Source organism: Durio zibethinus, chromosome 13 (genome assembly GCF_047325235.1).
Source record: "Durio zibethinus cultivar Kanyao isolate XHJ-2024 chromosome 13, ASM4732523v1, whole genome shotgun sequence".
Classification (NCBI taxonomy): Eukaryota; Viridiplantae; Streptophyta; class Magnoliopsida; order Malvales; family Malvaceae; genus Durio; species Durio zibethinus.
This window is the reverse complement of record NC_143174.1, coordinates 25792223-25803328: the sequence shown is the minus strand read 5'-3', so window position 1 is coordinate 25803328 and position 11106 is coordinate 25792223. Positions and strand designations below refer to the sequence as shown.

Genomic DNA, 11106 nt, shown 5'->3' with positions numbered 1-11106 from the left:
CATGTAAAATAAAAGTTAGAAGTGATAAATTATGGAGAGTAACTGATTTCTTACACTTTGCGGTGTTCATTGGTATAAAGGCATTTATCTTGGTATGCGTATGCAGTAAAAGAGCTCGAACACAAAGCAGTGATGTTTGCCCGGACTCTCATTTTCTGACACTAACCATGGATAAATTCCTGAATGACATGGAAAGAGAGAAACCTATCAGATTTACATCTCAGCAGCTCAGGATTGCAACTGATAATTTCACCAACTTACTAGGTTCAGGTGGCTTTGGAGCTGTTTATAAAGGAATTTTTAGTAATGGAACCATGGTGGCTGTGAAAGCTTTGCATGGAACTTCTGACAAAAGAATCGAGGAACAGTTTATGGCAGAAGTGAGTACAATTGGAAGAGTTCACCATTTTAATCTGGTTCGACTTTATGGTTTCTGCTTCGAGATGGACCTGAGAGCTCTTGTTTATGAGTACATGGAAAACGGTTCGCTTGACAAGTTTCTATATAGTGAAGACAAGAAATTGGGATTTGAGCAGCTTCGGGAGATTGCAGTAGGCACAGCAAAAGCGACTGCTTACTTACACGAAGAATGCCAACAACGAATTATCCACTATGACATAAAACCAGGAAATATTCTCTTGGATGCCAAATTCTTCCCTAAAGTAGCTGATTTTGGTTTGGCCAAGCTCTGCAACAGGGAAAATACTCATGTAACTATGACAGGAGGAAGGGGTACTCCAGGATATGCAGCACCAGAACTTTGGATGCCCTATCCTATAACCCATAAATGTGATGTTTACAGCTTTGGGATGCTACTGTTTGAAATCATAGGAAAGAGAAGGAACCATGATAGAAATCTTCCTGAAAGCCAAGAATGGTTTCCAAGATGGGTGTGGAAAAAGATTGAGAATGGAAGAAGTCTTGTTGAGTTAATGATAGTCTGCGGAATTCAGGACAAGAATAGAGATATGGCAGAGAGAATGATCAAAACAGCTTTGTGGTGCGTGCAATATAAGCCGGAGTCGAGGCCTTTGATGAGCATTGTGGTGAAAATGTTGGAAGGAGCATTGGAGATTCCTGCCCCTTCAAATCCTTTTGCCCATTTTTGGAGTGAGCCTCCTGTCCCTAACAATAACATTCCTACCCACACAGACTGGACTGATATCCCTTTTGATTCAGAATCCTCTTTAGTAGCAACTAGTTCTACTTTAGTACGTGCAAGTGCAACTCCTATAATGAGAAAATATGGAATTGAAATGGCATCCACCTAGTTAAACTGGATATATCTTTCTCTGATTCTGTCAAATCCTTCAGTTTTATCTGTCAGAAATAGATATATCTTTCTGTGATTCTGTCAAATCCTTCAGTCTAATGACAAAGAAACCAAATGACCATTATGGGTGGGTCATTTGCAAACCATATCATATTTGGCCCAAATACAGCTTCTGAATTTCATAAAATGATTATCCTATCACCTCTCACAATTTATGGATATTAAAACTAAGGCTAAAGTAACAAAAAGAAATTATCTTTATCACTTTATTTAAGTAAAGTTTATATTTTTATTACATTTAAATAAATTTTTATTCTTTAATTTATATACAATAAACACCTAAATTTTAATTTATATTCAAATAAATTTTTTATTTTTAATTTATACCTAAATAAATAATTAATATAAATTAACCTTTATTTGAAATAAGAACTTAATAAAAATTTATTTGAGAATAATAAAAATATAAAAATTTATTTAAAAATTGTTGAATAATTCAGAGGGTTTTTTAGTATTTTAAATTAAAGTCCACATATATTTAAATTTACATATAAAAACAAACAAATTTTTAAAAATTATAAAACCTTTTGTAAATATTAATTTAAAAAATTGAGTCCAGCGTGGACTCATTTTTAGTACGAATAACATTTGTTCGAAAATGAAAAAGTGCCAGCTCAGCATTTAAACAGACACCCAAGAAAAGAAAATAAAAGAAAATTTTTGAATGGGGTTTAGCTAGGGCTTTGCGAGGCGGCAGGGACACGGCCGACGACATAAGACTAACAACAAATTTTTTTCTCTGACAGGAGAGCCTCCCTCACAGAGAAACAATGATGAGAGGTGGTCGAAGCTTCGTCTCTTCACCTCCAGCCTTCTCTAACGACGCCAAGAAACTCCTCGTCTGCGCCGCCAACACCGTCTCCATCTTCAGCTCCGCCACTGGCTTGCAGGTTTTTTCTTTTCCTTTTGTTTCTTCTTCAGTCTTCACTTCATTCTTCTTCTTTTCATCTTCTGAAATTTGTTGGGCTTAGATAACGTCACTTGAGGGTCACACGGCTCTCGTCACCTCGGTCATAGTGGTACCGGCGTCGAATCCAGCCGCCAAGGTTTTGTGTTATTGTTGGACCGCCTCGCTTGATGGTACTATTCGTTATTGGGATTTTTCAGTGCCTGAGTTAATCAAGACTATCGATATTCGAATGCCAATTTTCTCCATGGTAAGCATATAACATTGCTTGAATCCAATATGTTACTTTTCAGAAAACAAAAAACAAGTAGTAGAAGTAATTATGAAGGGGAACTTTGTTGTTGCATGTTTGAAGCTTATATTTATTAATTTATGACTAGCAGTTGTGCTATATTTTTGTAACCTTGTTTCTATTATTATAAGATATTATTATCAGACTGAGTGACTTTGAAATGATAAATAAATAAATAAAGGGTAATATTTGTTACTTCAAATTTAAACATTAGTGATGATGATTGTTAAGAAAAGAATCATGTTGCTCAAATCAGATCTACTTTGCTTAAAACTTCATCCATTAATCTGCCTGTTTGAAATAAGTGCATACTCGCTGTTCCTTTTATTCATTGCCTTTATGTTAATCTGTGTTCTTGAAATGAGTGCATACTAGTTTCCATTCACTACTTTCATCTTTAAATTTGGTTTTCCTTTTTACTACCATATATATTAGTAAGTATTTGATTACTTTATTGTGAATGTTAGGTGATTCCATCTTTCCTTGATGTTCCAGTTGAGGATAATGAAAAGCATCAGGAACTTTTTGCCTATCTGTCTATTGAAGATACAAAGGAAACACAAGAGAAGCCCAAAGTCTTGCGAAGACAGATCCGAAAGTGTAACTTAAGCAAGTCTCGTTTGGTTGGTCGAATAATTTTGGGAGAGGTATAATCCAAAAGATTTCTATGGATTTTTATCTATTTGTATGTATAGCTTTCGAAAATGTAAAGCATGTATTGCCTTACTAAGGAACCAGAGATATACCTAGAGAAGACCTGCCAATTTTGACATAATAAAATTAATGCTATTAGAAATGCTGTATATAGCTCTAGCTTTATTGAAGCAACTGCCTTGTTGACATGGTGGTAGGAATGTTTGTCTGAACATTCAAAATTCTTCAACATGGAGTGTTTAAAGATGGTTGAGTAATGGAAAGCTGAGAGATGTTTCTGAATGTTTTGCATTCTTATTTTGATTGGCATAAAAATTTTGTGAGAACTCTCTGCTGCTTCCCCCCCTATATTTGTTATTAAAATGATTTTGGCTTACTTGAAACGAATTTTCAGGAACATTTTTGAGATTAGGGCACATTGTAGAGTTGTTTAAGTATTATCAGCAGAACTGACCTTTTATGAAAATCATATGAATAATACCATGTTTTTCTCTTTCTTTACAGACAAAAAAGCCAGAGGTTTTAACTGTTAGTCCGTCAGGAAAGTTTTTTGGCATCCGAAATAAATTCAAGCTTCATATATGGAAGGTTCCGGATCTTGGGTCTGAGCATGCAGCAGTTAGGAAGATAACACTACATCATACAAAGAAGATTACTGCCATTGCATTCCATCCAACTCAGAGAATTGTAGCTGCAGGGGATGTGACTGGGAGAATTTTAACTTGGAGGGGATTTGGTAATAGAACCTTTGCTGCAGGCAAGGGAGTAGCTAACGAAAAGTTGATAGATGTTCAAGAAGACAACCCTGGGGTAAGGGACAATGATGATGCTGATTCCTGTTCTACATGGCATTGGCACCCTGCTGAAGTCAATGTCCTCTCTTTCTCTTCAGATGGCGTGTATTTATATTCAGGTAACTGAAAATTGATAAACATGTATAGGACAGGAACTATTGCGTACTCCTCTTGTAGTGTTTGGATTTCTTGAAATTATGCTGGCACAAGGAGGAAATGTACTGGCTTTTTGACTTGTTGAATTTTCCACAATATTTGTCTTGTTACAAAAAATAAAGACTAATGGTTCACCAATTGAATATGCCCTTTGTTTTATGTGGACCCTAAATTAGCAGCATTGTGCATTTTGTTGAGTGCTTGCATATGATAAATTACAATATTATCTGGAATAGAGAATGTGGGTAAATGTGTTAACTTTGTTATTAACGCTTTTGGTGGTTGCCTCAATAGTTGACTGATATCTGAATAGCTTCCATTCATTTTTTTTTCTCTAGCTTTTTCTTCGTGCACTCACATGAAGTTAGTCGTCTATTTATAACACTGACTTTTGCAAATATTTAGGTGGAAAGGAAGGAGTACTTGTGGTTTGGCAACTAGACACTGGGAAGAAGAAATTTCTGCCACGAATTGGATCTCCTCTGCTGTATTTTATAGATTCTCCTGATCCTACCCTTTCTTCTGTAAGTGGAATTTGTTGTTTTACATTTAGATTATTTGCTTTCTGTTCTTTAAGAGAGTATTATTTAGTTGTAGTTATTGTAAATTGTACTAACTAAGAGTCTTTAGATATCTTGTGCAGATAATCAAATTCATCTACTGAAAATGCCTTCAATGGGAATTTTGAAGACTATTTCGGGGATAAAGGTTGTTCTGATCAGCAGTCCTGAATTTCAGGAACCTTTTCCTCTCTATTTATATGTGATCATCTTCGTGAGTTGCTGTGATTATCAAGTATCTGATTGACTGAAATGACCATACGATGAACTGGATGATTTGCAGATATTAATTTTCCATATGATGTTAATGGATCCTGTGTAAATAATTTACTGCTTGGTGATGATTGATGCCACGGATATGCACTCCCATGATAATGCATAAATGTGCAAAATTGCTTATACATTATGGTTGTGAACTAATAAGCAACCCATAAAATCTCTGCTAACTTAGTGCATAGGATTTGTGGATATTAGTTGTCAGTGCCTGGTTCTAGGGCCTTTAATGTTGTGGACCTTGGTATGTATTTCCTTTTTCTGCTAATAAAAGTTAGTTACTTATATATATTGTGTGTTCCAGGCTCCATGTTCTTATCCTGAGATGTACAATGGCTTGGGTAATGGGATTGCTTTTGATCAAACGGCTGGGCTGGTTGCCGTGCGCACAGAGAATTATTGCATCCAATTTTACAGCCTATTTGATGATCGTGGAATATCTGAGGTGAAGATATTTTTATTTCTTTTGCTTAAATCTTATTGGACATTTAGCCTAATGGATGTAAGTGGGACAAATCAAATTGTATATGGATTACTTGTGCATGTGTGCTACACCTATTATGGAATAAAGATTTTTATACCATAAGTTCATATTTTTTGCAGTAAGTTGGAAGTTGAAAATTGCTAAATATGCTGTCTTTCAGGTTCAGGTTTGTGAGAGAAACCATCAAACAGGCGATGATGTCACGGTAAATTGAATCATATTTTATGATAATGTGTTTTCCAATAAATTTGATGTGTTATTGACTGTAATTAATATCTTATAGACTAACTTTACAGGTGGTAGTGACTGCAGTGGCTCTCTCCCTTGATGGCTCTTTGATGAGCACTGCTGAAGTGAAGCTTGCTGAAGAGGGCATAGGTGGTCTAGTGTGCCTCAAGTTTTGGGCATCAGGGTCTCAAAACAAAGAGTTTAGCTTGTCAACCATTGTTTATGAACCACACAGGTGAACTGGTTTATTTACTGCCACCCCCAAAAGTAGAAAATGAAATTCCTCATCCAAATTCCAAAAATTTTATCGAATCGAAATTTCTTTTGCACAACAAGCTAGTTTGTTTTTAGAATTTTGAATTCTCTACAAATGAAATCCCTTATCCAAACACGCATATATTTTGTTCTTATTAATAAAGGGAAGGTTGCAGTTGAATTGCATCTAGATTAGAATGTACTATCTTTTAATGTATCGCTAGTAGAAATGAATATTATGATGATAATTGACATTTTTTTAGGGATGCGGGCATTTCTGCTGTTACATTCCATCCTTCTGGTCATATGGTGGTTAGTTCATCTTTTGGTGGTGACTTCAAGGTAATCTTGGATCAGCATGATTTTGGTTTTATGTGCTCTATTGCAGTGAAATTAACCTTCTCTTTTGGTTTGTTCTGATATTTCAGGTTTGGATATGCAACAGTGAAAGTATACAGAATGATCAGATGCATCGGAATTCTAGCTGGACTTGCCATGCTGTTGGTTCTTATAAGTATGACTTCTAAATTTACATGCAATCCTGCCCAATGTAGTCTGGTATTATATGTCCAAGACAGATATATTAACTAGTATTTTGAAAAAACTTATATAGATGATAGAAGGAATGTTATGCTTGGGCATATATAGGTTTTTACTAGGATTTTCATTGCATCTAAGGATACTTACTTGCAATCACATCTTTATTTCACTTAGGCATATTCTACTTTTTCCTTGTGTGTGTGACATTAATGAATCAATGTTCACTAGTTATTCTTAAATGTTAGAAATTGACATGTCAGGATGGGCCTTCAGCATGGAAAGAGACAGAATGGTAGTTTGCAACACGTATCAATCTGATATACTGGGGATTAAAATAAATCAATCTCTTTTTTTCTAACTTATTCTGTTCCCTGTTGCAGGAAAAAGCCAATGACTGCTGCTGCATTTTCTGCTGATGGCTCTGTTCTTGCTGTTGCAGCAGAAACCCTGATTACATTATGGAACCCATACAAGAATGTCCTCTTGTCTGTACTTGGGGAAACTCTCACGGTATTATATCATTTGTCGTTTCCTATTTATGTTGTGGAAGCCATATTTAACAAGATAACCAGCAGATAAATGCCGGGTAACAGATATGGCCTAGCCATCATACTATGGTCCTTAACTGTCTAAGCTGCTCAACAGTGCTTAGTCTTTCCAAACAACTATAGACTTAAGTTATCTCAAGGGTCCTCTGTCTCAATGGCACTTTCTTTTTTTTTTTTTTTTTGAATTTTTGTTTCTTGTCTTTATTATCTGTCTGCTGAAAATGAAAAATAACCACATTCTCAGTTTGACCAGGATTGAATGGACAGACTTGCAAGTAAGAGTATTTACTAAATAAGGGAATAATGGATTAAAAGTGCCAACAAGAAAGGCAAACTAAAGGAACCAATTTGGGAATTTAATTTCCTATTCTGTTGGAAATTCTCAAGATTTGATTTAGTTATGCTGATAATTTATTCTTTATTGGAAAATGAGCCATCTCCTTTTTTTTTCTAGTTTTTGTGTGCAAAAAGAGTTCCTTTATCACTATCTTCAAAAAAATGAGTTCTACTATTTGACGGTATATGAGTTTCTGTCTTTGCTACTGCATTCTTGTACCTTGAATGTTTAAATCCTTAGTCCAAGGTTAATTGTTTCTACGTTTCTTTTCCCACAGCCAGTTGTGACCCTATCATTCATTGGGAAGTCAGATAACCTTGTAGCTGCATCACGTGGTTCAAAACCACAACTGTCTCTTTGGAGTATGTCAAAGTTATCTCTATCGTGGTCATATAAGCTTTGTGTAGAAGGTGAAACTCTTTTCCTTTTCAGCTAATAATATAATTACTAATATTATTGAGATCTTCTGAGCCCTGGAGAGGTCCCAGGTTCATTTTTTCTGAATATAATTAGTATTAGCATTTTTAGCCACAAAAAAAAAGAAAAAAAAAAAGAATTAGTATCTAAATACAATTCTTGAAGCAATAAATTTTGCGATTCTCCTGCTTTAAGTTGTATGCCTTTTTTTGGGGAAAGCTCGAGGTAGATCATTGTCAGATCTAAGATGATTGCTGAACTAATGTTACTTGTGCTAATTGTAATTTTTTCTAATTTTGCATGTTGAGTTGTATAATTGTGAAACACTGGTCAACATTGCTGATTACCTTAGAGAAGCCTGAATAATGAATGTTAAAATCATCTGCAAGACTACAAATATCTGCACTTCCAATTTTCAGTGATTCAATAAAACCCTCTGCTAGTAGCCTTAAATTTAAAGTAGCTAGAACATTAACTCACTATTAGTGGAAAAGACAAGTTATGTAAAGTATGCAAACAAATTTAGAATGTGATTGCACTCCTCTTTTCATATGTGATTTATCATATTCGATGAGTCCTTTCTCCAATGATGTCAAATTTTGAAACTGCTTTGGCTTTGTGGCACCCCAATTTGTAAAATATAGTGGATGCGTTTAGTAGTTGAAACTATTGATTTGTAATGTTGGAATCTACTTCCCTTATTTTGTGCCCTGTGCTACTGCACTCATGCATATGACATTTGTGTCAGGTCAAAATGAGTTTTTACTTAAGTTGCTGTTTCTGGCAAAGTTAGATTTTTATGTTGTTAATTTTATTTTGTGCAGCTGTAGCTTCAGCAGTTGATTTATCTTCTTTTGCTGCCCTGGCCCTTCTTCCTGAACCATCTAATGAAACAACTTTTGAAGGAAGGGATGGTGTTATCTTATTATTTAATGCAATAGATCCTGTTCCTACTGCAATTTGGTCCGTGAGGAAGGTATGATCTCATTCCATTTTTAACCATCATTGGAATGAATTGAAAACCTGAGCTTGTGATGAAGATAGATAAATATACATGCCCAAAAGTCAAATTTATTAAGAATTGTGATTTTGTTTTCAGACTAACTAGCAATCAGGCAGATCTAGTAGCCTAGTGACATTATTTTTCAGCACTTCTAAAATTTATTTGAAATTTTCTTTTGTTTAACTCTAGAGAAGATTATATTGCTAAAGCATTATTTATTGAAGATAAAAATTAAAATTGGTTATTGGTTTCTCTGTATTTTACTGTATTGATATGACTTTTAAGAAAAGTTAATCTGCATGAACTATCAAATGGAAACAGTTATAATATTGTTATTTTGGATTACCAGGCAGTAACTGTTGTTGCCTTGAAATTTTCTGTTTTTTGAGTGAGCAACCTTTGCAAAAGTTGTTTCTAGGCTGGCAACAAGCATTTAGTACTGGTTCCCTATGATAATGGAAATTTCTTCTGCCAGTACAACGTTTAGCATTCTGAATTTCATCATGTCTATTTATACAAGGGTGATAACATAAACATGGGAGCAAGAGACCGGAAATCATCGTAATTTTTGAACAAATAGAGAGAGAGATAACACTAAAGTTATATTTTTCAGCCATTTTCTCTCCTAACAAATGACTCTTTAAGTAATTGTAAGGGCATACACCAGAAATCTTTTGATGATGATGACACGTGTGTGTGCGCGTAAGCTGAAAACTTGTTGCATTACATGCCATACCATGGTTAACTATCGCTTTGGTGGTAGCATATTCTTCTCCTATATTAGCATACTTGGTAATCATTGTATTTCATAGAGTAGGATAACAGGGGAAGAATGATGTTGTAATGTGATCCTTTATTTGGTTATTGCAGGCCAAGGGTGGGGCTCTTGGTCTTCTTCAAGTAAATCCATCTTCTGCTGAAGAGATCAGTATAGATGGTAAAACATCTGAGGTGCTGCTTGTGTATATGAATGGTGATCATGAATATGTACTCTTTGATCCATACAGCAAAGATGCCCATGAGGTTAGCGTGAGCCATAAAGAAGGTCTTGCTGCCCTTGAACCCACAGGTGAGGTTTCCTTAAAGGAATCATAACCTCCAAATCAAGTACATGATAGTCACTAGTGCACTATCATCACTAGTTATCCTATTTTATTTATCGCTTGAAATGCTAGATTTGCAGTCCCTGTTTATCTGAAATTGTGAATTATAAACACTAAAAAGGATATCACATGTAGGTTGAAAAGTTTTGTATGATCATGTCCAGTTAGATTCTCATCTAGTAAGACTCTTATTATTATGATATGATAATTGGAACATGTGACCTACCCAACACATACACACAAGAAATTCAGTTAATGATGATAAGTTATTGCAGAAACTATGTTATCTCGGGACTATTTCTACTTTCTTGTTTTATCCTGCTCTTTATCTCTGCTATTACAGGGCAAGCAGGGCAATTTGGGTATGCATCCATCTATGGAGAGCTACCAGAGTTTGACATGAAGAGAAACTGGACTCCTTGGGTTCCATCGTTTCCATATGAGAGACCTTGGGAAACAATATTCGCCGGATCATCTCACAATCTTCCACCCCTTACCAAATTGTGTCGGACTTTCCTTGAATCCTTATTGGAAAAGAGGACGGAGTAACTCTAGAGGGTGTTGAGATACATACAGGTGTTTCTTATTCCTGTCTATTTGACTGATGATAGATGTGATGTGAGTGTTCTTTTGAAACATCAACAATGGAGGAAGCCGTCTGGTTGATTAAGTATGATATATTCCAAATGAGTTCAGTGGGGGAGGCTTGAGGTCAGTACCAACAAGCTATAAGGACAGAGTGATACCTCATTGCCAGGCAGCTTTGAAATTTTGTATCTTGAATAGGGAGGGAGGGATATGTGTTCATTTTTTGTCATATTTGGGAAACTAAAGTCATAATTTTGACCCAAAAAACTGGGCTGGACCTTCAGCGAGAGCCTCTTGAGTTTCATAAAAGGTGTCCATTAGGTTTCTAGTAAATTCTCCACGGCTTCACTGCCTAAAATGCAAGTCAAAATTCCTTTCAATCCCATCTAAATTGGTTTAGTTGACTAATATGTTACTAGAACTAGAGTAATTTACATGCATGCTTTCTGGTTTACATAAATAAATAAATAAATAAATAATTATGGCTGGACGATCAAGAAGAGGCATGCGATGAGTGTTTTGTCTATACAATTTATTTACATACACAAACAAACCTTCATTATATGCATACATATATATATATATATATATATATATATTCATATGCAAATATAAATTCTAAAAATTATAAATA

The 11106-nt window shown here is 35.1% G+C and overlaps 1 protein-coding gene and 1 pseudogene across 1 annotated transcript; both read left to right on the top strand.

The window, feature by feature from the left end:
• LOC111304274 (rust resistance kinase Lr10 pseudogene) lies at positions 1 to 1415 on the top strand (annotated as a pseudogene).
• A 595-nt stretch (positions 1416 to 2010) lies between these two features.
• Positions 2011 to 10857, top strand: LOC111303434 (Transducin/WD40 repeat-like superfamily protein). Its single transcript, XM_022899694.2, has 16 exons — positions 2011 to 2223; positions 2305 to 2490; positions 3000 to 3179; positions 3691 to 4099; positions 4542 to 4660; positions 4767 to 4844; positions 5274 to 5414; positions 5614 to 5658; positions 5750 to 5916; positions 6200 to 6278; positions 6365 to 6450; positions 6857 to 6986; positions 7639 to 7771; positions 8603 to 8754; positions 9652 to 9850; positions 10228 to 10857. Exons 1-16 carry the CDS (start codon positions 2104 to 2106, stop codon positions 10431 to 10433), a joined length of 2430 nt encoding a protein of 809 aa, XP_022755429.2. The 5' UTR covers positions 2011 to 2103; the 3' UTR covers positions 10434 to 10857.
• Positions 10858 to 11106: the final 249 nt, after the last annotated feature.